We start from the raw sequence: 27,988 nt of genomic DNA on the forward strand, positions 1-27,988 counted from the left end.
GTTCCTTTGTAGAGAAAGACTACATTAAAAATAAATGCAATTTATCAAAAAAATAAACCCACTCAAACCTTTTAGTATAAACTAGAATGGCTTTTACATGTCAGACACTAAGCGCTTATAGGTAATATTTTCATTTCATCTTTACAGCAACCTTAAGAAGTAGACAAGGAGTCTCTACTTCAATCTCTCCTAAGAATAGGGATCAGAGAGGGTGTAAGTGACTTGCCCCTAGTCCTGAAGTCGGTAAATGGCAAGGCCAGGATTTTAGCAGACACACCCTGAATCTAGAAACCCCGTGCCTGATCGCTATGCTGTATCAATCTGTAAAGTAATTGCCATGGAGAGAAGCGACATTAGAATGACGACTTGTGGAAACTCTCCCCACCGCCTGCCCCAAGTTCTGGTTAAATCACCCTGGAAAACACGTCTCCTACAAGGGAATAAGAAGGAAGAGAGCTCAATCTCTGCCCCGAAAGTCACAGAAGACATCCAGGCACCTGGATGCTGCATTAGTAGGTTTCTGTAGGTTTTCACCTCAGCCTGGGCTGCCGCTGCCCTTGCCCTTCCTGGTCAGATGCCCCTTCAAGCCCCTCCCATAGCACCTGGGCATATGACCTCATTGAATTTAGTGCTCCAAGTTGTGCTGATCGGTTTGGACCTCTGTTTTCCTCACTATGCTGTGAGCATCTTCATAACCTCTATGTTTGGCAAAATGCCTGGAGCGTAGATTTCTCACCCAATCTTTGCTGAACCTTTTCTTCTTTCACATTAAACCAGACCTTCTATCAGAGGTACTGTTTTCCCCTTCACTTCCTTCTACACACAAATAATCTCCAGCCCACACAGCAAATTGTGGGAGAGAAGGCAACCTATGTGGAGAAAGCAGTTTGTCTTTGAAGCACTCCTGTGTTCAGAGAAGAGTTAAAATAAATGCAAATACTGTGTGGTGCCTATTAGCTAGCATCCCCACCTAGGGCATTTCTTAGCCTGAGGAAACTATACTGTGCTAACTAGCCTCTCCTATTTTCATCCAGGTGAAGTATAGTTAAAATAACGCCAAGGGCAACCTGGACAGGAAGAGAAGCATCTAAAATCTGAATCCTCCAAAAGGAATATAAGTGAGGAAGTTCAATTAATCCACTCACCTTCTACCTCCTCTCTTCTGAATGAGCTTCAGGTTGTTTCTTAGCAACAACTGGTAACAATTACTTCTTTCCTTTCTTCCCTAAGTTATAAATCCTTGCCAATCACCATCTTTTTTCTCCCCAATTCCCAAAGCTGGTGGCCTAAGTAGTATTTCTACTTTGACAACCTTTGGGGCAATTTTGGCAGCCCATAAATCCTCTGGAGTGAGAGAAACCAGGAAACTTTGCCTAAGGTTTAAATTGGTAGCGGGGATGGAATCCACTGGAGGACTGGAGGCTCAGGACGCAGCCAAAGATCAGGGTGCAGGTTCGGCAGTGAAACACACCCAGGTTCAAACCCAAGCCCTACACTAGCTGCTGAACTTGGACAAATTCAGTTTCCAGATTCATAAAATGAAAGTATCAATAGATCGACTTCATGAATCGTTATCAGGATTAAATGAGTGAATTCATGTAAAGCTCTTTGAAAAATGTCTGAAGATAGAAAAATTCAGTAAATGTTCACTCTGATTATTACTATGGATTTATGTAATCTATAAGCAATGAGGCTGGTGAGTGACTTCATTCAGTCACTGTGTATGAGTGACTCGCCACGCACGAGAAACTGTGTCAGGTCCCAGAAATGCAATTTTCGTTTCTTTATTCAGCAAATATAACTAAGCTCTGGACAGGAAAAATAGGTTGAGGAGATTATAAGGTCTAGTATATGGCTGACTTGCTTCACACCTTGAAATCTTCCTTCCTCAACGTTTCAACTTTACTTAGGGATTAATAGAAACAATTAATTAATTAAGTCATCGTGAATAGAAAGGATGTGATTCGCAAAATTTTGCTTTAGTATAGAAGTTTATTTTCTCCATAAACCTCACGATGTTAATTTGGTACAGTTGAGAATTTTTGTTTTCCAAGTAATGCAGTCTTCAGGGAAGTATACTCCTCTTTAAGGATTAATTTAAGAGTTTTGACATTTTTTTAAAAAGTAATCTGTATGCCCAATGTGGGGTTCAAAGTCACAACCTTGAGATCAAGGGTCACACGCTCTATTGACTGAGCCAGACAGTGAGGAACCTGAAGAGTTTTGACATTCTTGAATGAGAATGCCACCCAACTCTGTGAGGACCATGGATTTTCGGCCGTAGAAAGCAGGAAGAGGTACGGACTTTGGGGTCAGAGAGACCTGACTACTCTTCCACTTAAATAATGTATTCACTCTTCTGAAACTTGGTTTCCTTGTCTGTAAGAAGGGATGATAATATCTCCATTTTGGAGGATGTTGGAAGGATTAAATTCACTCATTCATGCAAGCATTCATTCATGCATTCATTCATTCAACAAGTATTTCTATACGGAACACGTACTACATACCAGACATTCTTCTGGGCACTGAGGCTACAAAAGTGAACAAAACATGCAAGAATTCCTATCCTCATAGTGTTTCCATTCTAATAGGATAAAATTTGGGGAAAAAATAAGTTAGCTTATGTAAAGTAAAACACTTTAAAAATTAATTCCTGGGGCTCAGCCCGTTAAGTGTCTGACTTGATTATGGCTCAGATCATGATCTCTCAGTTGATGAGTTCGAGCCCCACGTTAGGACTCTGCACTGACAATGGGAAGCCTGCTTGGGATTCTCTCTCTGTCTCCCTCTCTCTTGGTTCCTCCCCCACTCTCTCTCAAAAATAAATAAATAAAAATTTTAAAAATAAATAAAAGCTAATTCTTGTATCAATGTATGCAGTGCTCATGTCACTAACAGAAGGCATAAGAAGAACTTAACTTTAGAGCAGAGATTCAAATTAGAATCTATAGTTGTGTGCCGAAGATATTCTGAACAAGGAAAATAACGCAGAAATGAGTTCATTGCTAGGGAAGAGGTTTTCAAATTACCTTTTATTAGGTAATCTTATAACAGCTATTTGGGTATACAAATACATATGTACAAGTTTCTAAACACGTAAATAAAAAGCAGCAGTTTAGTATGTCTGCCTGAAATCATTCTACTCAAAACCTTACCAAAACATTTACTATAAAAATCAGTAAAATTGCATAACACGTCCTAAAAATTTTCAGGTGTGTGTACATAAACATTTTCAAGCTTGCTTCACAAAAAAGAGTGCAGTTTCTACTCCATGTGTTCATAGTGACTTTCAAAAGTAGTTCAAAGAGGGGGAAAAAGAAAGTAGCCTTGCCTTGGAATACAGCATTAATTAATACTGACTTACCCTGGGACATTCAAGAAAGATCCTTTGTTATCACATATGGTAAAAATATTTAACAATTAATTCTCCATTTCTATGAATAAAACATAGAAAATAAGATTTTACTTTCTTAAACTAACTTGTTACCATGAGAAACTGCATTCATTCTGCAGACACCGACACCTCACATTATTACTTTAAAAAGAGCTACAATCCTTGAAATTCGAAAAGAAACCCACAAGACATCTTCTTCCAATACATTCACTGAATGCAGATTTAAATGACACATCTCATTTTGATTGTGCCCCTCATTTGCATACTTAAAAATGACTGCAATATAGTACATTTGTATTTTTAACCGAAACCAAAATTAAGATGAGTGATCTATGCAAAATCAATAGCCTGTATTTCTGTAACAGTTGTCATACGCAAAAAGGAAAAAAAAAACCAAAAAAACCCAAAAAACACCAAAATGCCCTGAGTCAGTATTTTTTGCAAAAGTAATGAAAAAGAATACTGTGCTGTGAAGTCATTTTATAATTTACGAAATGGTTAAGACTGTCCAGTATTTATTTGTTTTGTATTCATTTGACTGAAAAGAGGTATGGCTCTTGTTGAGTTTATCCAATTCAGATCATTTCTTAAAACTCAATTTCATTTAAATCCTCAGAATATCCTGATGATTGCTCAGTTATATCTTCCATTTCTGCCAGGAAAGACAAAAAGAAAATAGACAATAATAGTTTCCTCTATTTTTATTATAGAAAAATTCCTAATTTGCATTCTTATGATTTGAGACTATTGCAAAATCCCTTTTCAATCAAGCTGATATAATTGGGAAAAATATCGTTACCTGCACAGGGTCCTGCTTGAAACTTAACATCATCAATGGCAATATCACTTCTTATTGACACTCCCCGAATGGCTTCAAAAATTACCTGGAAAGCAATGAAGTTTGAATTTAGAAATGGAGTCACCTTGGGGCACCTGGGTGGCTCTGTCGGTTAAGTGACCAACTTTGGCTCAGGTCACGAACCTGAAGTTTGTGAGTTTGAGCCCTGCGTCGGGCTCTGTGCTGACAGCTCAGAGCTTGGAGCCTGCTTCAGATTCTGTCTCTCTCTCTCTCTCTCTGCCCCTCTCCCTCATACTTGTCTCTCTCTCTCAAAAACAAATAAAAATTAAAAACAAATTAAGAAATGGAGTCATCTTGATAAAACAATACTCATCAGGGGCAGAACCCTGTTGCGTGGGTCTGGAAGCTTAGACTGTTTTTCAACCTCCTTTAAGGAAAAGAATACAAAATCACAAATTCAAATTTAGGTACAAAAGAGAGTACTTATTTGGAATTTTAAAGGAATTCACAACAAATTCCTAGAGTCTTGGAGACTAAGTCGCTTCTAAGGTCTCTTTAGGCCATTTTCCAGAAATGCTTACCTGGAAATGCTGCCTGGTGGTGACCTGGCGACCCCTCCTCACCTCGAACATTCTAGACCCAGCACTCACGGGGCCTATGAAAGTCATGGGCCCAGAAGTTTGGGCTTTTCTTAATCTTAGGCTTCTCTTAATCTAGGCTCTCTAAATCTACGGTGATACACAATCATTAAGTTTACCAAAAAGGCAATGGTTTACTTATTGTGTTAAATATCATAACATCCAAGAATAGCCTAGGAGGAAAGAACCACTTTTATAACTTTAGATCCTGAGAAGAAAATAACTGATCAGATATTCAGGTTCTAGGGAAAATGGCTTATATTACCAGCTCTAAGGCTGCCCCAGCAATGGTTAATAAACCACTGAATACTCCAGGGAGGCTTGTGGGTAATGAAAATTATCCAGAAGACACATTTGCTCCACTCATTTTATGAGCAAATGACTCCCCGTTGGACTAGTTTATGATTTAAATTAAATATAAGAATATAAAGTGGATAATTAATAAGCATATGAAACTATCTCAAAATTAATGACTCAAAGAAGCTTTAATGAGAGAAATGGGCAAAATAATGTTATTAAAAATTCTAAGGACACAATCCCGAACAAGAATCCAAATAAACAGTTAGAGAGGGAAAAAATGTCCTAACACATCTAGATAGGCGGATATATGAGTGTAGTTAATAACCATTTTGGTTTTCTGGACATCAGTAAAATCTGGTTTTTGATCACCAAGTCTGCAATGGAAGTTTAATAAACAAATTACCTGATAGAATTATATTCTGAATAGTCTGTGATTGGGCCAAACTTCATACAACCTTCTCTTCTGAATTTCCTTACTACTTGAGTGGTAACTATTTCATACCTTTATGATTTCCCCCTTGTCCTATATATACATGTTCTATTAGTAAATAATTGTGGTTATTTAAGAATTAGATAAAAATTTATTTTTTCCTCTAATTTAAGTGTACGATTTTTCCAAATGTCTACTAAGTCGTTAGGGCACAGATATTATTAATTTTTAAATGTTTTCTTTTCACAGAGAGACAGAGCACAGATGTTAAGTTGTTTGGACTCAATTACTTAATAACTGAAACTGGTAGGTATTACTTTTGGTCTAGGGGCACCAGGAAAAAATCAATGAGCCTAAGCATACCATGAACAAGAAAATTTGGAAATGTGGTCTTGAATGAGTACCTAGCATATAATAATACCTACTAAATGTCAGGCAGTATAACGAACAATATGAATGATATAAATATTTCCATGAGCTAAGAATGTGTCTAACACTTTACATCTTCAATAGCATCAAAACAAAAGAACCCAGGGAGAAAAGTGGAGAGAGCAGAGGAGGAAATATTAATCGAGGAATCCAAAGGATATAAAATCACTTTGTGTTTTTGATCAATAGTAACTCAGGTACAGCTTGGCACTTTATTAAACCCTTAGGAAGGAGTGTGATTAAAATTTTGCCACTTGATGCATTTCTCCTACAAGGATGACAGAATGATTGGAATGTCATCGGGAGGCCCCCTACTCATCCCCCCAGAGGATGAGTCGCAAACAGAGGCAGTACTACAGCACTCTGAAAGTCGTCCCCGCCTGCCTACCCCCACCGATGATGCATCCATCTACCTCTCCAGCTTTGTTCTTTTTCCTGAACTTCAGCCTCATATCCTATGCTTACCTGACATACCCACGTGGATGTCTGACAGACACAGGAAACTTAGCAAGTCCGAAAAACTCACTTGTTGATTTCCCTCCCATGCACACACTGCCCTCGAACCACCAGATGGGCTCCACCTAAAGCCTTCCTCATCTCCGGAAATGGTAAGTCCATTCTAGCGGTGACTCAGGCCAAAATTCGTGGAGTCATCTTGATGCCCCTTTCTCTCCAGCCCCACATTCCACACATAAGAGGTCCTACGGGCTTCTGAGGCGTCTCACCCCTGGCATCTATTCTTCTGCCAGTACCACTGAAGCAGCCCCCAAAGTCTCCTTGCTCCCCTACGCTCCACACAGTAGCTGGAGTAATCATTTAAAAAGATAAATCCAGGGGCGCCTGGGTGGCTTAGTCGGTTAAGCGTCCGACTTTCCCTTAGGTCATGATCTCACGGTTCGTGGGTTTGAGCCCCACGTCAGGCTCTGTGCTGACTGCCAGCTCAGAGCCTGGAGCCTGTTTCAGTCTGTGACTCCCTCTCTCTCTGACCCTCCCCTGCTCACGCTGTCTCTCTCTCTCTCTCCTAGAAATAAATAAAACATTAAAAAAAAAAAAAGATAAATCCAGATCATGTTACCTTAAAGCCATCTGATGGTTCCTCTGGAATCCATTTCAAACTCTACCATGATGTTCAAGGCCTTTCACGATTATGCTCTGATATTTCTCTAATCTCATTACCAGTTCAGTTTGACCTATTCTTTTCCATTGCACTTATTATTATTCATTTTTAATTTTTTTTTTTTGAGAGAGAGAGACAGAGTGTGAGTAGGTTAGGAGCAGAGAGAAAGGGAGACACAGGATCTGAAGCAGGCTCCAGGCTCTGGGCTGTCAGCACAGAGCCCGATGCAGGACTCGGACTTGTGAACTGTGAGATCATGCCCTGAACTGAAGTTGGACTGAACCACCCAGTTGCCCCCATAGCACTTACTATAATGTACTTAATAGTACCTTATATTATCTTTGGTTTACTTTTTATACCTCTCCCTGGAATATCAACTTTAAAAGAGGAAGAGCTTTACATGTTATGTTCATTGCTGTATCTTCAGCACTTAGAATAGCCAGCGGTCAACAAATATTTATTAAAATGAGATATTTTGGCCTCATACTCTAGGAACTCCGTTTGGATGCCAATGTAACTATTGAGAATACTGGGGTTGCCATGGTGATATGAATCAGAGACCAGAGATATTTGGGAGAGAATATATTTTTAGAAACAATACTATATTTTTATACTTTGGGATTTTAACATTTATAAAACCCTTTTACATACATAATCTCATTGACCCTCTAACTCCAGTCACGTCAGCATGGTGGGAATTATTACCCCCTTCTGAAAATGTACACACACTCTCAGAGAGGATGAGATTTCCCTAAGGTCACCCAGTGCTATGGCACCCAGGAGAGTGAGTTTATTTTGGAACTTATTTTCTTCTTTCTCTTTTGAGTAGTGTTCCTGGAAACAAATTGGAATTAATGCATGACTTGACCAGCATACTGATGAAGGGAGAGAGTGTGGAACAGTGGCTTAGAGATACATGCTTTGGGACCAGTCATATCTGGGACTGAATTCTCACTCTGCCACTTACCAGCTAGACCTTGAGTTTCTCCTGTAAAGCGGAGCTATAAGATAAACAGGAAGAACTTATGGATAGCTCCTAGCGCTGTAAGTGCCTGGCATGTAAAAGGTGGCCAATTTATTTCTGTGGATGTGTCTGTGTTTAATTAGACACTAAGATGTTTTGGAGAAACTAGTTTCAGCTTGGCCTCCAGATAGTCATTTGGGATTCCTGAGGGAATCACTAAGTTCAGAAGAAAATTCCTCAGGACAAATTCATATCTGTTCCATTCTAAGACAAATGGAATGGTCTGGAGTCTTCTTTCTTATGAAGCTGTGAGCTAAAAATCTCTCAGGCCAGGAGTGCCTGGGTGGCTCTGTCGGTTAAGTGTCAACTCTTGATTTCAGCTCAGGTCATGATCTCATATTTTGTGAGTTTGAACCCCAAGTCAGGCTCTGTGTTGACAGTGCGGAGCCTGCTTGGGATTCTCTGCCTCCCCTACTCACTTCCCTCCCCCCTCACAAAATAAATAAAAATAAACTTCAAAAAAAATCTCTCAGGCCATTCTGTACCCTTTGAACTTGAACAGCCTAAGATGATACCAACAGATGCCTAATTACTTTTGAGATCAAAAACCATTTCAAACAACCAGCTACCCAGCAAGCCTAGTATATTCAAGGCCTTGTACTCATCTCCCTGGGACTAGCCACTGAGAAGTCACCTGTTCCCCGGGGCTCTGTGCATAAACATCATTCGGGAATCATAAAAAACATCAATGCTCAGGCTGCACTTGAGAGACTCAGATCCACTTGCTCTGGGACAGAGACTCTTCATCTTTAGTGTGCATCTGAATCATGAGGAGGGCTTGTGACAACACAGATTTCCGGGCCCCTCCCCCAGAGTATCTGGTTCAGTAGTTCTGAAGTGGGGCCTGAGAATGGGCATTTTAGGTAAATGTCATTTGAGGTGGACTTGCACTTCAAGCAGCGCTGCTGGTGTCAGGACCACACTTGGAGAACATCTGACTAGTGGGACTGCTCTACTACCGAACAAAATTAATCTACCACTCAGAAAGATGATCAGTTATATTATTAAGTTCCTGAATGATCCACTTTTCTCCTGTGGCAGACATTAAAGCACCATCCAAGTCATTTCTGGGGCTATCTATAATTCTTTCCTAAACCTCTAGACAATTTCATCCACAGCAGGATAATGGGCCACCCCTGGATAATGGCTCATTTTCCCTCAGTCCCTTGTTCTTCAGCAACGCAGCACCCTCGATGGCCCTGAAACTTGGCCCTCTGGGCTCCTGCAATTCCTTGCCATCTAGATCTGCAGGAGATTCAGTGTGGTTGTGTGATGCTATAAAGTAAAGCCCTTGAATACCTCTTCCAGGAAGATTTGGGCTTAGACCAAACAGCCAGTGGCTAAAGCAGAGGGGTGCTGATCCAAGAGGTTGATCAGTCAGAAGCTAGAATGAGGAGGAAGTAGGGCTTTTAGTAGAAGGTCACAGCTGAGAATTCTACAGAGTGACATCAAGAATGTCAGGGTTCTAAAGGTTATCTCCTCAGAGCCTTCGGGAGCTTTGGCTCATGGTTGGCTGTGAAGTCAGTAGCTGTCAGGTGGGCCCTGCTCACCTCTAGACCAGACTGGCTGCTCAGCCTCACCCACGGGCATTTGAAAGGCTCTTTCCTGTTGCTCTCAGCCCAGAGTCCCTCATAGTCCAGATGCTGTGGGATGGAGGTCTCATACAGCACATGAGAACACCCGGGGCAAGACTCGGGGATTATGATCAGGACTCTCTGTTTCTTCCACATCCATGCAGACAGAGGCTTAATAATTGACTGTGGACCATGCACTCTTAAACAGAGGCTTGCAACCAAAGCCCCTGTGTGCGGGTAATGAAGAGGTGGAAACGCAGCTGGAACAGCTAATTAGGTAATACCATGTTTAGAAGAAAAAGAGACTGTTTGGGAGACGCGCAGGACACAGAGAATACACTTGACATTCGGAATGTGCCAAGACAAAAATAGCTACCCTTAAATCATTGAGTTGCACAAATCACTTTATGCGTAAATACCCAAGGCTTTCTCTCGCCACCTAATCTCCCATTCGTGCTTAGATTTAATCAATAGAGACTAGCTATGTTTACTCTTAAACACGTACTGTCTTTATCTATGACCCTGAAAAAAGAACAGAACATTCTCCTTGGTGGCAAGAAAAAGACAGAACGTCAGAAGCTTATAGGGACATTTTTTCTCGCTTGGTTCTTCTCCCCTTTGGCTTACCTGGTGTTGTGTCTCACAACTGTATTCAATCAGCGCCCGTAGCCAGGAAATGCTCTGTTCACCTCTTCTTCGCCATAAGAGGGACTCTTCACTATCACCTACCCTTTTCAAATAAACACTCAGCAGACCAGTCCCTGCTCCGTACATGTGGTAGAAGAAGGTCAAGCAGTGTTTTCCAGTGACTCCTCTCAGAGGCCAGGACAAGAGGTGTGCTTTTTGTCCATACACCATGTGGGAGGCCTCGATGTACATGTAGTACCCTGGAGAGCAAATATAAGATCAGGTATTACTATAAAAACCATGGGGCGCCTGAGTGGCTCAGTTGGTTAAGTGTCCAACTTCAGATCAGGTCATGATCTCGCAGTTCACAAGTTTGAGCCTTGCATCGGGCTCTGTGCTGATGACTCAGAGCCTGGAGCCTCCTTCGGATTCTGTGTCTCCCTCTCTCTCTCTGCCCTCCCCGCTCACACTCTGTCTGCCTCCCTCAAAAATAAATAAACCTTTAAAAGAAACATAACAACAACAACCACAAGGTATATTTTCTTCTTTCTCTTTTGAGTAGTGTTTCTGGAAACAAATTGGAATAAATGCATCACTTGACCACCATATCGATGAAGGATTTTATAATATGGGGGAGTGTGTATACTCCAAGAGGAATGAATATGCTACAAAATTTGACCCCTCAAAATATTTTTTTCATTTAGTAATTTAAAATTCAGTTTTATATTGAATATAGTTAATGTTATTGTTATAATGCTAACATTATGCCACTGATATGGTGATTACCATAGAGAACTTATCCTACTCATTCATGGATAATGTTCTGGAGCTTCCAAACATTGGTTTAGGGAAAAGAACACAGATTTTGTAGTCAGGTAGGTCTGGGTTCAAGTCTTGATTCTAGGATTTGATCCTGGAAAAGGAATTATCCTCTCTGAACCTATATTCATCATTTTGAAATGAGGATTAAAACTACCTTTGTATATATACATATATATAATCATATATTTTATATATACATATATGAAATATTATATATAATATTATGAATATTACATATTTACATATAAAAATTTATATATGTTACTTATGTAACATTTCCATTTTCCTTTCTTAATTTTAATTTGTTTTTAATTTTCTGCTTTTAGGCAGATGTAAGATTTATCTGCACGTAAATAAAACAGTGGTGTTGCTGGAGCCAGTTTACCAAGCCGACTGTGTGACTTTTGTTGGTCCAAATGACTTCATGTTAGTGGCCTGAAATGGGACACAATGGAAGTCCCATGAATCCCATAGAAACTGGACGCAGCTACAAATCAGCCACAGCCCCCAAGAGAGCTGGTTAATCCTAAATGCTTACCATGCAGCTCCTGAAATAAGGCAATATATGAATGGTAGGTTGGAGATGAATGCACTACTGATATAATTCTGTATACCTGAGGCTCATTTTATTTTATTTTATTTTTTTAAGGTTTATTTACTTATTTTGACACACAGAGAGAGAAACAGAGAGAGGCAGCAAGCAGGGGAGAGACAGAGAAAGAGGGAAAGAATCCCAAGCAGGCACTGTCATCACAGAACCAGACTCAGGGCTTGAACTCACAAACCAGGAGATCATGATCTGAGCCGAAATGAACAGTCAGACGTTTAACCGACTGAGCCACCCAGGCGCCCCGGCATGCATTTTTATTGTCTTCTTGGCCAATACTGATTTTCTGATACACATGATGTAAAACATAATCTTTACATGGTGCTATGTCTGTTATTATTTCATGCAGAAATTAACAGTCGCATTGAGGGTAGAAGAAAGAGAATGCAAATGACGCTTGCAAATGCAATGGTTTCTAGGGCATCTTTCTTTACTTTTGACGTTCAATCAATTAGCTTCTAGTCATTTCCCAAAATGAAGGGCTTAAAATATCCCAGCCGGAATCGATCAGAAATATCTCCATCTGCGCCTCTTCAGCCCATACCTCCTTTCCCTCGCTGCCACTTTCACAAACACAGACCCGAGAAGCCTCACAGGCTGGGAAACCGGTGGGTAGAAAGCGTCCCGCTTAGGTGCATCTGATCAAATCGTATGCCCCGTGCAGCCCCTTCCCCCAGGGTTCCACTCAGGACAAGTGTCACCCTGCAAAACTGCGCCGTCAGGGTCATGGGATGCAGCCTTCATCAACCCATCATCCCCATAGTCTCCTTTAAAATATTAGAAATAATACTGCCAGTGTTTCTGGAATGTTCACCAGTGACATCTTCATCCCTAAACTGACCGTCAGTATTCAATCCCCGTCATTCTTGTCTCCCCCACAGCACTGAATATAATACATCACTGTTTTCTCCCAGAAGTACTTTCTGAACTTGGTTTGCAGGACACTGTACTCTCCTGGGGTTTCTCCCAAGCCACTGGTCCCCCTCCCCCTTTCTTCTCTGACCTCTCGCCCTGGGAGAGCTCCAAGCCCCAGGTCTGGAACTGCTCTGTTCTTACCGACTCCTTGGGGGATCGCATCTTGTCTCGTGGCTTTTGATGCTACCACTCTGCTGAAGCCCAGAGGTGTTTATTCAAACTGCCTAATGGACACCTCCCTTTATCTTCAAGTGGGGCGTCTCCAGCTCAACAGGTTCAGAACTCAGCTCCTAACAGCCTCACCCTAAAATCTACTGCGTCCTTTCTGGTCGGCCAGGCCCCAAACCTGCGAGTCCTGCGCCCACCCCTTCTCTCCTCACGTCTCATATCCAGGCTGTTGGGAATTCCCTTTGGCTCTACCTTCAAAATATGACCAGACTCCAGTCATTTCTCTTCTTACTACCTCCACCGCTACCTCCTGGTCTGAGCTGCTATTAGTTCTCACTTGGATTAATGCAACACTTACCTGTGAGTCTGCCTGTGTCTGCTCTTGTTCTCCACAATCTAATCTCAACAGAGTACCCATAGTGAACAAAACCTAAATCCTACTCCTCCTCCACTCAAAACCCCACACTCGTTCACCATTGACCTCAGAGTAGATGCTGAGGGCCTGAGAACGGCTTTTAGGGCCCTATAATCTCCTGCCCTTTCTCTTACCTCTTATTTCTACCACCTTCATCTCCTACTGCCTTTCTCCTTACTCATTCTGTGTTGTGTGGCCACCCTGGTCCCTTTACTGTTCCTGGAATACAGTAGGTATGCTAATACCTCAGGGCCTTTGCATGTGCTGAATGCCTCTGCCTGGAATGGCTTTCTCTCCATGTAATCTCAAGTCTCACCTGGTCATTTCTAAGTCTGTGCTCAGATATTTCCTTTTCCATTGGTCCCATTCTGACTACACTATTTCAAACTTCAAACCCCCACCTGGTTTTCCTCATTTCCTACACTCTATTTAATTTCCATAGCATTTAATCTCGCTTAACATACTATACAATTTTCTTTTTTTCTTTCCTTTTTTCTTTTTTTTTTTTATGTTTGTCTATCTCCCTTCCCTGGAACATACAAAGGCAGGGATATTTTCCTGTTTACTTCACTTCTATACCTCCACCTCCTAAAACAGTGCCTGGAACATAGTATATACTCATTAAGTATTTGTCGAATGAACAAATGAATGCATTTTCTTCAGAAGCTCTAAGCCACAAACCAGTTGGGCCAAGGTCCAGCTGTATGTCTAGTTGTGTGAGGGGTGTGGCAATGAGACACGCACTTCACTAGGATGCTCCAAGGCAAAAGTAAAACAAATCCAAGTTTTGATAAAATTAAAGTCATATCAAAGCAAATGTCTCAAACTAGTTCCATGCTATCGATGTATTTTTTTTTTAACATTTATATGGCATTGAGAGACAGAGAGAGACAGAGCATGATCATGGGAGGGGCAGAGAGAGGGGGAGACACAGAATCTGAAGCAGGCTCCAGGCTCTGAGCTGTCACCACAGAGCCCGACGCGGGGCTCGAACTCACAAACAGTGAGATCATGACCTGAGCTGAAGTCGGACACTCAACTGACTGAACCACCCAGGCACCCCTGATGTATTTTTTTTAAACCAAACATACACACACACACACACACACACCATCATGTTTGAACATTGTTACCTTCATTTTACACAATCATTTTTGAACATTGTTACCTTCAGTTTTTTCACTGGCAAGAAAACTGCTATATAAGGAACACTTGGGGTTTTTGCATTTTCAGCAAGGAAAGGAACTTTAATTATTCTTTTCTTTAGCATTTCTAACTTAAGCTAGGCTGGATGAAAAAAAAATGCAGATACACATCATCCTAATAGAAGGATGTATTTCATGGAATTCCATCAAGAATGAGGTCAAAGCATAAAAATAACCATGGCTTGTCACCTAACTATGCACAAAGGTATCCCATGCTATCCTATACATAGATTAACAGTACAGTACCCTGAAATCCTACCTTAGTGCACATTTAACCTAAAGAACATTTCCTCCAAAAAAAAAATAAGAAAATAAAAGAAAAGTAACTTTTGTATCTGGCTGCGGGCTCTCAGAAGGCCCATCTGAACCCTACGTAAAGGACCTTGGCTAAAGATGAACCATCCCATGAGGGAGGGAACGTAGACCCCTCTGAAAGACACGGTCTTTGTGGAAATGGAAAGTGGAGACTCGTCGGGCTCTGACGCGTGACATCTTTGCAGAATGGAAAGGAAGCAACAAATCCATCATGAGTGCGAGATGATCTAAGAAGCACCTAGTGATGACAGCGTGAATCCTATGGATAGCAGTGGTTGTTCCCGGCAGAATTAGTCTGAGGTCCCGGAAGAGAGGAAAACCTCTAATCATCTCCAGGATTAACTAATTCTTTCCTTTTGGGAGTACAATGCACTGGCCATTTAGTCTCCAGTGGGTGAACCATTACTCTGGAAATGCTTTCAGCTCGTGCACCTCTGGGTCTCAGATATTGGGCTGAAATCATTACTCCAGGTCTCTGATTCCAGAGACCTTTGTGTTTCACGCCATAAAGTATGAAAGGAAATCTCCTAGGCTTTTGAGCTGCGTGATGATGCTGCTTTTCGGAGAGAGACGTAACATCTACAGGAACAAAGTACAACACCTTGAGTCCTTCCAGGACACTGACACCAGTCTATTTTCCTTAGGTAATGTCGGTCTTTCCAAAAATCCTTGATATAGTTTCCATTGTAAGTACATAAATTCCATATATGTATATTCCATACGGTAATACCTATTTAAACCAATCTAGATCAACATCTATACATACAAACACATTTAACATACTGGCCAACTGATCAGAATTTGTCTCTCGGATGCACAACTCTTCCTCTTGACTCCAAATATGTTTCTCTTTTTTGACTTGCAGGCGACATTTCCTTTCCCCAGAAAGGATCAGAGCTTCACTGAGAGCCAGTCTGTCTCACATGTGTTTGGAAAGCAGAGAAAAGCCCCATGTGTTGACAAGCTTTGCCACATTATAACTCCAAATGCCGTCTGTCTCAGGGCACAAACGCTCTGGAGGGGAGCCAGGAAGCCCCAGTGTTGAAACCTCAGACCAGCTCACGTGCTCCGACACATGAAGGGCTTCGTTCTGTGGAGGGGAGTGTTAAGTGAAATCACTTTCTCTCTGTGGGTCCTTGTTCAACATTCAAGATGGGGTCCCAATGGGTCGACTGGGAGATCGGGTCCCATCTGTTCTCTGCGCAGCAACTGTGATGTGTTGAGACACACCCCAGATTCATAATCTGAAACAGTGAAGCAGCTGTCCCTTGGTTCCTTCGGGTCTCCCCCTTTTCACCAGGGCTGGGAAGGAGCGCAAGTGGCCTGTACAAGCCACGCGAAATGGACGACTGAGCTGCATTCATTAAGCCAAAGGGGATTTTTAACAATCAGGGAAAAAACAGACATCAGCACTTTGGGCAGAAGAGCAGTTAAACGTGTTTCTCTAAAATTGTTTCTTACTGTCCCTTCTAAATGATTTTTAAAGCTTGTCATACATGAGTCGTTATTGTTTATTGGGTATAGAGCTTCGGTTTGGGGAAAGGAAAAGGGTTCTGAAGACGGATGGCGGTGACAGCAGCACAGCTGTGTGAATGTGCTTGTTGCCACTTCACTGGAGCCTTACAAGTGATTCAAGTGGTTGGGGCGCCTGGGTGGCTTAGTCGGTTAAGCGTCCGACTTTCGCTTGGGTCATGATNGTGATTCAAGTGGTAAATTCTGTGTTATGTAAATATTAACAATTTTTGACAAAAGCTTTCCATAGAAGCTTTCTCCGTGTAAGTAGGATCTGGCAATATCAGAAACTAGTGTGATAAGATAAATTATAGAAAGATTGAAGGACATTGGAGATTTTGATATTTTGGAACAAATTTCTCAGATGGTTATAGGCTAGCTAGGTATCATTCCCAAGTGTCTAGATACCAGCTACTACAATTCTTTTTTTTTTTTTTTTTAAGAGAGATAGAGTGCGAGCGGTGGAGGGGCAGAGAGAGGGAGACACAGAATCTGAAGCAGGCTCCAGGGTCTGAGCTGTCAGCACAGAGCCGGATGTGGGGTTAGAACCCAGGAACCACGAGATCATGACCTGAGCTGAAGTCAGACACGTCAGTGACTGAGCCACCCAGGTGCCCCTCAGCTACTACAGTTCTTAAAAGGCAAGGACTTGAATTTGACTGCTAGTAAATTTTAACTCTATAACTAACATATTAAATATATAGTTGTGACTTTCTTTTGTCTGACAGTGTAACTTTATAAATACATGTCATCATTTGGTATTTTAATATACCTTTGATATATATATATCATATATAAAAACTATATCTAATTTTCTTAATAGGCTTCATACCCTGCATGTGTTATGATTACTTAACTCACAATCCTGAGATCAAGTCCTGAGCTGAGATCAAGAGTCAGATGCTTAACTGACTGAGCCACCCAGGCACCCCCACTCTTGATATTTCTATCACACAAGAGGGAGAATTCTTAGAAATGAAGAAGATGTCTACCTTAATTACCAGAAACATGGAAGACTTAACTGAAACATTAAACAATGTCACAAAAGAAATGGATGGGGTCTCTCTCTCTCTGGAAATCGTTAAGAAAATGATGAATAGTCACTTTTCAAGAATGTAGGTGTGGGGAGGAGGGCCTGGAGGACTTTTAATCTCCTCACTGGTAGACTCCGGGAGCTAGGAAATGTTACAGTTGAAGGCATTTTCTCACTAAACTGGATAGTTATCTACTAATTTACTTATCCCTCTGTCTTTGGGCTACAAAATCTCTGTAAAGTCTAGGGCAACTAAAACAATTGTTTAGAAGCATTGTGACAGCATGGCATCATATAAATATTAATAAAATTGCAATAACCAATAAAACCCTTCGAACTTTAAAACTTGTCTTTATTGTCTTGCAAATAAGTAGCATCTGTGTCCAGAAAGACAAATCCTGAAGAGTCTATCCCTTCTTGATGCAAGTCTAGATTCATCTGTCACAAATGCCTGTATTATTTTATTAATTAAGGAGCCAAGTCATGGGGCCAGGGGGTATTTGTTTTGTTTTGTTTTTTTGGGTGTTGTTTTTCGTTTTTGTGTGTGTGTGTGTGTGTGTGTGTGTTGTTCTGCTAGAATGACTTGTTCTACTACATGACTGACTCAAACACTGGACATTTTTCCAAACTTTAGTCACATAAATACCAATTTTCTGGTTTTATTTTGTCTGCCCACATACCTACAGCACTTAATATTCTTCTTCAAATGCCACTTTTAGTACATAAACCCATTTATTCAAATAGGAATTCCTATTTCCACATTAGGAAGAAAACAGAAAAAAATGCTATCAATCTGTAAAACAATGGTTTTGATGGACTCATTATGTATTTTTGTTATACATGGATATTAGTATCAAATTAACAAATATTCATCCACATACCACTTAAATTGCCCAGTGGTACTTTGGAAAACACTGGTTCAAGGTCTACCAAACATTCTGGTTTCTACTAAGTCATTTTACCTGTAATCACAGGTCATGATTTTCTATTCATACAAGCACAGATGAGGCAGAACAATGAACCCAAGAAAGTGTTCCCAGAGAAGAATAGTACATTTTATAAAAGGTTCACTATTTGTAAAAAAATAACAACACCATTCATTTGAGTGGAGCTGATACAGTAGCAAGGCTTTTCAAAAATATAATCTCAGTTGATCATCACAGCAACCCTAAGAGATCAGCAGGACATCCATCGTTATCTGTATTTCACATATGGGTAAAGCGAGGTTCAGAGAACTTATGTGATCATGTCCCAGGCCATGCAGGGAGCAAGGGGCAGAGTTAGTTCACTATGCACGCATTGGTCTTTCCACTGGACTATACCATGCTACACCCTAGATTGTGGAAAACTTGCGTGGCAAGTTAGGGCATCCCTTGCTATGCATGATGATGTGTTGAGTGTAATAAACACACAATAAACTAGCATGTCCACATTGTACCTTTCGTGAGCTTCTCTTTTTTATTTAGTGGACCTATATTTCCTGTCCACCTAACCCAGTTGCCTACAGTTTTGTATGACTTTCCTCTTTCCATTTTCTTCTTGTGTGTGTTCTTCCAAGTGTCAACTGATAGGCTTTAAGGAAGGATGGGAAGCGAAAAGGTAAAATGTGGTCTACACGTACAGGTATATCCTCTGAAAGTCCCAGAATACACTGCATTCAAAAAGTGTCCTATTGTCACCTACACCAAACCAATAGCCTCCAGTCATCAAGGAGAAAGACGCTGTGTTGCGGGTCCAGAGTCTGGACCTATTATTTCACTAATGTATAGGACACAAAGTTCTGCCATTTTTACATACTTCCATTATTTTACTGCCTGTATTATAAAAAGACACAGAAAATATTGTTAGAACTAAATGCAAAAATAGCAATATATCAACAAAGCAGACAATAAGAGATCTTTCTGGATGTGATTCTATGAATGCGTAAATTGTACATATACATCACACACAGATTTGCGTTGCTATCCTAGGATCCAAGCAGATAATAATTAAAACTCCCTTGAGTGAGTTTCAGTATTTTAATACTTAAAATGACTATGTTGCCTTAGCTGATCTAGAAGATCCTGTCTACCTTCAGCATCCTATAAATCTATGAACTGTTATTAATTTGTTGAGTCAACTAAAATTTTCTTATTCTTTCAGACCATATCCTCTGCTGGAGAGAAATTCCAGAGACATTCATCTAAGCAACATTACATTTACTATAAAAAAATCACTTTTTTATAAAAAAACATGAGGTGATTGTTAAGTGGTTTCCATGACAATTAAATAAAAGATATTTGGACTAGTTTATTACTATGTCAGTTGTCTCCAATATTTACTACACGGGACTGAGAGTTATAAAGGGAAAGAAGTAGAAAATTACAGTCTCTCAGGCATTTTATAGCCAAAGGCAGTATAAATGTAAATTTTAATATTCTCCTCCTCCTACCCCTTGTCAAAGAACAGAACGCTATACAATAACATAATCTCAGATACAGCAAGACCTTGGGTAGAATGGGCAGAAATATCAATTAAAGAATATAGTTTAAAGAGGCCAGGGACACAAAGATCTCATTCAAAATGCTATGCATGGTTGGTATGGAAGAGAAGAACAAACGCCTTCAGATTTCCACTATAATAATCATGTTCTTAAATAAATGATGCCAAAAAATGAAATGTCAGAGATACCCTGCCTGAGTAATTTGTAGCAGACCTATACTCCTGCTGAGAAGAATTGGAAAAACAATGGATAAAATCTATATGCTTTAGAAAACGCCTGTTTTGGAAACTATGAGAGAGTTTCCCAAACAGCAAGGACTTGAGGGGGCCAAGGTCGCAGGAAATGGAGAAGGTCAGTGAAGTGAATTCAACATTCTTCCCGCTGCTCTTTCCCTTGGGGCATTTGCCTATTCAGTTTAGAATCTAAGCAGAGAGCAGATTAAATAAGGCAGAGAAACCAATGGAACCCACTGGGTTGGGAATATGGTAACTGGAGTTCAGGGTTGCTGAGGCAACCAGGGCTGGCTTCAGGGCCAAGTTATGTGCGAAAAGGAGGCACAGAAACGTGAGCCCATCACTTGGCAATCTTCCCTGGAGGCATGTGCTAAACGCATAAGCAGGAGAGGGCTAGAAGGGCCCCTTGCCAAGAAGCCAGACGCAGAACAAAGTTTTCAGCAATCTTGCCAGCTGAAGAGATGAAAGGTTAAAGTTTAGGACCTACTGAAGAGGAGGGCCCTTAATAACCCCCAGGGTATGCTCTCAGACAATATCCCCCAGGTGTACGGGAGAACAGAGAGGTTGATGGAGCAAACAGACACCTGCTCAAGTCAGCGCACTTCCGACTGGACTAAGAAGACCTGCTGTTCTCAAGTTGTCTATGTGAGAGCAGGTCGAATCCTCTCTGGAGGAAAAACCATCATCACCAAAGACTCTATCATTCTTCATTCCCAATGTCCAGTATTCAGTGAAAACACCAGAGACTTCAAGAAACTGAGCCAAAGGAGGGGGGGGGGGGACAGACAAAAGAAANGGGGAGACAGACAATAGAAACAGAGCCACAGGTGACCCAGCTATGGCACTATCACTTTTAAGGGGGTAAAATAACCATGTTTAGTAACTTCATAATTTGAGCCTTTGTATTATGTCCAGGAAATCGGTTAAGAGGAAGATGTTCATCAAAGAACCTGAGTCTCTTAAAGAGAAACAAGCCGGAGGAGGGATGTGGAATACGAGAGTAAGGACCTCTTGAAAACGTGTTTCCCTATAAAAGCAATATGAACACTGGAAAAAATTGTGAAATCAATTTTTTCAGAACTCTGGAAATTAACTAAAGGCCTATGGCAATCTAAGAGTGTTTGTTCAAGAACAATGACAATCTTGCTAAGAAAGGTGAATTTTTAACCTGAACTAATGCCATCTTAATCTCTCCAACTTCTACTCCTGCTCTGAGCCAGACTGGAAAAAGAAGAGCTTTACAACTAAAGTATCTGTAAAAAAGCACCACCCTACAGCCATTCTGCAAGGGGCAGATCTGGTTTGGACCTCCCTAAAGTCCTGTCCCCAGAAAATTATCATTATGTGACCTATTTGGCAACTCACTGGAAAGTTCCATTCTCCGGGCTTCTCTTTATTTAACTTGACTGAGGTAGACCCTCCTTTGTATGAAAAGCCTTATCTCCAGGGGCTTTTGTCAAAAGCAATCAGTTAAATGATTGTTTAACATTGCAACTGCCTGAGGGGATGTTAAGAATTGAAGCTAACAAAAGACTGACCCCAAATTTTTAAGAATAAAAATTAGGTCCTGGGATGTCTGGGGGGAGGAGAAGGGGTTGCTTTGCAAAGCTCCAAAATCTCCAAAATATTTCTGGCAATCTCCACGGCTTCCTATAGGATCAAGCAATAGTTGGACACAACAGTGGCCACGTTCATGATGCGTCCTTGTATCCACTTTCCCTGCTTTCTCGCTTTGCTGCCTTTGCCCCACATTTATGCTTCTTGGGATCACATCTCAAAAAATACTACCTGCATGCAAACCTGGTGTCTTGGACTTGACTTTCTTGGGAATCCTGCCTGACAGTATCCTATAGACAAGCCAAGTAGAACCATTTACGATTCCCTGAAGCTACCATACTGCTTAGTGCTTCCATACCTTGCATGTGAATGCTACCTCAGCCTGCCACTTTTCTTGGTGAACTCTCACTCATCCATCAAAAAGCTCCCAAGCAGAGCTAGCTGCTTCTCTCTGTGTGGTTCCATCATCTCTAGAACTTAACCCTTATTACTTTACTTATTATACTTCTGGGGGCAATTATTGGGTGCCCGAGGCATAGCAGAATGCCAGAAAATGTAGAAGAAACGAAGATCTTCTGCATGCTGCACTGTATAACATTTATGACCACTCCCAGCTCTAAGATGTTTCATCTTACATACACGTGGCCTTTGATACTGGTGGCTTTAACAAATAAACAAATGCTTTAATGGGGCCTTTGATGGCTCATGCTTTAATTTTTGAAGGCAGGATGCTTGTCATATTGTGATCTGAGAGCCAGTCTATCTGCCCACATATGGCTCAAGCCACTGGAGGCCAGAGAAAGAAGAAGCCACTCTTTCAGGGCTTAGGATACACGGTAGGTGTGCAGGCCGCAGTCACGGAGTTAAATTTACAACACTGGTTCGCTGACATTAAAATAGTTCAGGAAAGAATTTACTTTCTGCTAGATGCGTTTCTATAGATGTCTAAAAATACCATCAGTGTGAATATATCCTTTCCAAAAGAATACTCCTCTTTGGGTGAAGGGTCTTGGGGGTGAGATTATGCTGCTACGTGAAGTATTGTGCCTTTCACGTAAAAGCTGTCACAGCTGTTCCAGGTCATTTGTGGTCTCTTACTATCACTGGGCATCTCTGGTGAGACAGAGTGGATGGAATTAGGCCATTAGAGCCTGCCATTCCGGCAACTCTGTCCCCACTCTACTTGTTACTGCTGTGCGACCCTGGAGAAACACTCAACTTTTCTGAGCCTTGGTTTTCTCATGTGAAAAACAGGTACTTCCTCTAACTTTACAGGTTGTGGTAAGGACGTGTTTACGGGATGAATGTTGATGTCCCCCCAAAACTTACATGTTGAAATCCTAACCCCCAATGTGATGGTATTAGGAGGTAGGGCCCTTAGCAGCTGATTAGGTCACGAGGGGGTGAACTCTCATCAATGGGACTAGTGCCCTTTTAAAAGAAAGCCCAGAGAACCCTCCTGCCCCTTCAGCCATGTGGGGACACAGCGAGAAGAGGGCCATCTATGAACCAGGAAGCAGGCTCTTCCCAGACACAGAATCTGTTGGCATCTTGATGTTGGACTTCCCAGACTCCAGACTGAGAGATATAAACATTGGTTGGTTAAGACATCCAGGATGCGGTATTTTTGTTACAGCAGCTCAAAATGACTGAGGCAAGATGTAAAGTCCCCAGCAAAGTGCCTAAACATGGCAAATGTTCCATAAATGATCACTAGATAACGTTATTTCCCTAGTGAAATAATCGTTACAGTAATTTTGAGAACAAAACCAAAATGCCTTCAATCCAATGCTGTATATGTAGGTAACCACAGCAAAATTTGCTGCCTCATCTGCGTTACTGTAAAAAGGCATAAAGAGATACACCCTGTAAAAGATTTTCTTTGGTTAGAAAATGGAATGGTGCCTGGAGAGCCTTTTAAAAATTTGTTTTGAAACAGGTAAGATAAAGAATGGAGAAGGCAGAGGCCCTAGAAGCAATGTGCTGAAAACAAATCAGAATTCTCTTGATTGTGTGCCAGAGAATTTCATTTAATGCATAAAGCATTTGCTGGGAGTGAATATTGAGCACATTAAGAGGCTTTTGCATTACAGTCTTTGCAGAAACATCTAGCCAGCAGAAACATCTGTCAAAGTTTCAAAGAGACAAGGCCAACCCATCATATCATTTTCTTTAAACAAGGCCACACCAAGTTAACTAACGTGTGCCCCTATAAACCAGGAAAATGTAAATAAAGGAGCAAAATTATGAGTAACTTAATATCTACTGAATGTGCTTTTGCTAGGTTTTCGCAGATTTTGTGTATGGGGGGGGATAGAATGTGGTATGCAAGATACACAAGTTCAGGTTCTTTTAGCAGAAAGACGTGAGGGGCAGGACAAGGGCTAGTTTATGTAGGAAGGGCTCACCCTGCTCCTTCCCTGTTTAGCACTAACTCTGGGGAGGGATTCTGTTATGCATTGAATTGCATGTGTCCCAGGATCTTGGAATATGACTGTGTTTGCAGATGGGGCTTTTAAAGAGGTAATTAAATTAAAATGGGGCTGTTAGGGTGTGTCCTAATCCTACGACTGGTGTCCTGAAGAAAAGAGATCTGTGGGGCGCCTGGGTGGTTTAGTCGGTTAAGCGTCTGACTTTCGCTTAGGTCATGATCTGGTGGTTCGTGGGTTCGAGCCCCGCATCGGGCTCTGTGCTGACTGCCAGCTCAGAGCCTGGAGCCTGTTTCAGAGTCTGTGACTCCCTCTCTCTCTGACCCTCCTCTGCTCACGCTCTCTCTCTCTCTCTCTCCTAGAAATAAATAAAAAATATTTAAAAAAAAAAAAAAAAGAAAAGAGATCTGGACAAAGTCAGGACAAGACAGCACTGACCAAGGGCAGACCATGTGAGCACAGCGGGTCTTGGCATCTGCCAGCCAAGCAGGGAAGCCTCTGAACGACACCAACCCTGTCAACACCTTGAGCTTGGACTTCTAGCCACCAGAATCATGAGAAAATCAATTTCTGTTATTGAAGCTGCCCAGCAGTATTTGTGGTATTTTTATGAAGGCAGCACTAGCAAGCTTGTACTGAGTCCAAACACCTGCCCCTCAAGTTACTTATAAGCCAGTTGGGAAGACAAACTCGACACACACATAGAAGGATTAGGTACCTATGACTAGGCTGGCATGGGAGTGATGGAGGTAGCAGCAATAGCCACTGCTGCCAGAAAGCTAAGGAAGGTCATGGAGAGGAGGAAGGCGAGGCAGGGAAATCTTTGCTGAGCCCCTATTTCCCACAGCACCGTGAGAGTGGCTTCCATACAATGTCAGCATTACTGGCTATTCTCAGTCTCCTTTGCTGGTTCTTCCTCCTCTGACCTCTCAACTTCGGGATGCTTCAAGGCTTATCCCTTGGTCCACTTTTGCCTCTGCACCTACTCCCTTAGAGATCCCTCCCAGTCACATGGTTTTAAATATCATCAATGCCAACAACCTCGGGAGCAGCCATCTTTCCTGAACTTGCAAATGCCGACTCAACACCTCCCCTTGAATATCTGTTAAGAATCTCAAGTCTGACACATTTAAAACTGAACTCCTGATCTTCCTGACCAACCTATTCACTCAATCTTTTCTATTTAGTTCTTGGCAACTCATTGCCCAGCTGCTCGGGTCAAATCATTGAAATCATTCTTGATATGGGGCGCCTGGGTGGCTTAGTCGGTTAAGCGTCCGACTTTCGCTTTGGTCATGATCTCGCAGTTTGTGGGTTCGGGCCCCGCGTCGGGCTCTGTGCTGACTGCCAGCTCAGAGCCTGGAGCCTGTTTCAGAGTCTGTGACTCCCTCTCTCTCTGACCCTCCCCTGCTCACGCTGTCTCTCTCTCTCTCTCCTAGAAATAAATAAAACATTAAAAAAAAAATTTAAAAAAAAATTAAAAAAAAAGAAATCATTCTTGATTTGTCTCCTTTTCTGACACCCATATTTCACTTATCAAGAGATGTTGTTGGCTCTACTTTCAAAATATAGCCAGAATTTCACCACTTCTTACCACCTCCAGGCTACTACTGTGGTCCAATTCACTGTCATTGGTAAATCTACCCTCGCTTTATCATATATTGTCTCCTGGATGCTTTGTCTTATCCTGCTGGGGCTCTCTGATTTCACTCTTGCCCCATTTCCATTTGTAGTCTTTTCTCAACATAGTAGCCACAGTGATCCTCTCAAAGCCAAGTCAGATCACCTCCTTCCTAAGCTCAACATCCTCCAGGGTCCTCTTATTTCAGGTGAAGTAAAATCCAAAGTCCTTCTTAAAAATTTTTTTTTTCTCTAAAGAAATCTCTATGCCCAACACAGGGGCGAAACTCATGACCCTGAGTTCAAGAGTTGCATGCTCAAAAAAACAAAACAACAACAAAATCCCCCAAAGCAAAACAAAACAAAACAACAACAGAGTTGCATGTTCCACTGAATGAATCAGCCAGGACCTCTAAAGTCCTTCTGATTAATGACAAGGTCTTCCAGAGTCTGATCTACCATTATTTTTCTGATCTCATTTCCTAATACTCGTTCCGCTGCTCACTCTGCTTGGCAAAACCAGCCTCCTTGCTATTCCTGGGACACACTGAGCATGCTTTCACTCAAGGGGCTTTGCACTGGCCACTCCCTCTACTGGGAATACTTCTTCCCAGTATGTACTAGGACAGGGACCTCAATTCTTTCCAGGTTACCTTCTCAAGCAATTTATTACCTTTTAACATATTATTTAATTTATATTTAAGTATAGTCTTTGTTGTCTGTTACCTATCTACTAGAAAAGGCGGCCCGTGAGGGCAAATGACTGCTCTGTCTGTTTTGTTCATCTGTGTTTCCCAAGTACCTAAGCTGAACTTGGCACATAGTAGACACTCAATTGGTATTTGTTGAGTGAAGGAACAAATGAATAACAGAGAATTAATTGAGCATTTATTATATACCAGGTCATATCCTAAGCACATTTTAGATATTGTCTCGTACATAAATGATACATACATAATCTATGAGGTAGGTATTAATTATTCCACAAACAGACAAGGAAGTGAGATTTAGAGAAGTTCAAGGGTGGAACTGAGATTTGAACCCTAGCAGCAGTCTGGTCCCAAAACTCTCAATGTTTAAACTCAACCAGCCAATGAAGCCCGTAAATAGGTAAGTAGCTATGGTTATTCTCTTTTCGAGATGACACAAATGAAACTTAAGAGATCTTCCCTAACTTTTTCACAGTTTCACACTTAGTGAGTGGGGTATGACTCTGGAGTTCATGGGTCTGTTGTACCTCCTGTAGCCTCGTGACCCTCCTCGTCCTTTTCAGCGACCCCGTCCCTCCACTGCTTACTACTTTTGCTTTGTCCTCTCTTCCATGTCAAAGACATTCCATGGCCTGTTACCCAGAAAACTCCCCTATGGCAGTTCACCACAGCATAGGTCTCTTTGAGAATATCTCTTCTCAGATCTGTGACTGCTACCCTTTTGATGTTTCTGAGAAATGGAAGAAAAACTATCAACCCTCCTCCCACCCAAGAAAAACACACATAAATACACTGTGATTACAACAGACTTGAACTCAAGCTGATTTGTTCTTGACCTTTCTGTACTCCTCTTGTAATAGAAAAGATACATCCCACTGTTGTCTTCTAAGGGTTATGCTAAATAAATGGCTAGTGGTTTATATGCATCAGTGAGGGCTTATAGATTCATTTATTTATTCCAAAGACATTTTTGAGCATCTACAGTATACAAGGTACAAGATTAAGCCCTATGGGGATTCAGAAACAAAGTTGGAAGTAACTTACCCTCAAGATATTGTCAGAGTCAATGAGACTGGCTTTTGTATTTTTGTTTGAGTTATCTCTTTCCATTTGATTTAGTGTCGAAAGACCTGCAGCTGCTACAGCTGTACTGCTACCAGGAGACGAAGAGTCTAAGATGGGAGCCAACTGAGAAAAACTAGAGCAGGGAGGTGGTCGGAGAGAGAAACTGGCTCCTGGTCACACAGTTTTATCCTCTGCATTGAGTTGTTCCTAAAGCTAGCCCTATGGATTTTGTCTATTACAAAGGGCAATAAACTATGCCCAAGCAAAACAGTATTAACATATACAAGTCTTTCAATTAGCTCCTTCCCTGTCTTCCAGACACAGCTGCCATACTCTTAGAGCCCCCTAAGAGTCTTTTACTCAGTACTGGAAGAGGGAATATGTTCTGCCTTTGGACCAATGCGGAATCTCTTCAACACTATGCCCTATGGAAGCAACACTATCCCAGTACAGGCTAAAGCAGTTGGAAGAAAAAAGTCAGTGGTAGGACCAAGCTGTACATCTTCTTGGTCAGGTGAGAGTGCATTGGTACCTGAGGCTAAATGGACACTGACTGGGAAGGTGG

At 41.4% G+C, this 27,988-nt stretch overlaps 1 protein-coding gene across 5 annotated transcripts in view; it reads right to left on the bottom strand.

Moving 5' to 3' along the window:
• Window positions 1–3,016: 3,016 nt before the first annotated feature.
• The window catches only part of MAMDC2 (MAM domain containing 2), a 195,467-nt gene continuing 170,495 nt past the window's right edge, over window positions 3,017–27,988 (bottom strand). For 4 of the 5 annotated variants that reach the window (XM_077759397.1, XM_077759396.1, XM_077759395.1 and 1 more), the window contains 3 exons: window positions 10,336–10,595; window positions 4,197–4,281; window positions 3,017–4,049 (listed from right to left, as the gene is read on the bottom strand). In XM_077759397.1, coding sequence (XP_077615523.1) covers window positions 3,985–4,049; window positions 4,197–4,281; window positions 10,336–10,595 — 410 coding nt within the window. In that variant the 3' untranslated portion in view covers window positions 3,017–3,984. Of the gene's footprint in view, window positions 4,050–4,196; window positions 4,282–10,335; window positions 10,596–27,988 lie in introns of those variants that run through there. The other variant, XM_077759398.1, reaches the window with a different exon arrangement.

This window comes from Crocuta crocuta, unplaced genomic scaffold (assembly GCF_008692635.1).
Source record: "Crocuta crocuta isolate KB4526 unplaced genomic scaffold, BGI_CrCroc_1.0 scaffold41, whole genome shotgun sequence".
NCBI lineage: Eukaryota > Metazoa > Chordata > Mammalia > Carnivora > Hyaenidae > Crocuta > Crocuta crocuta.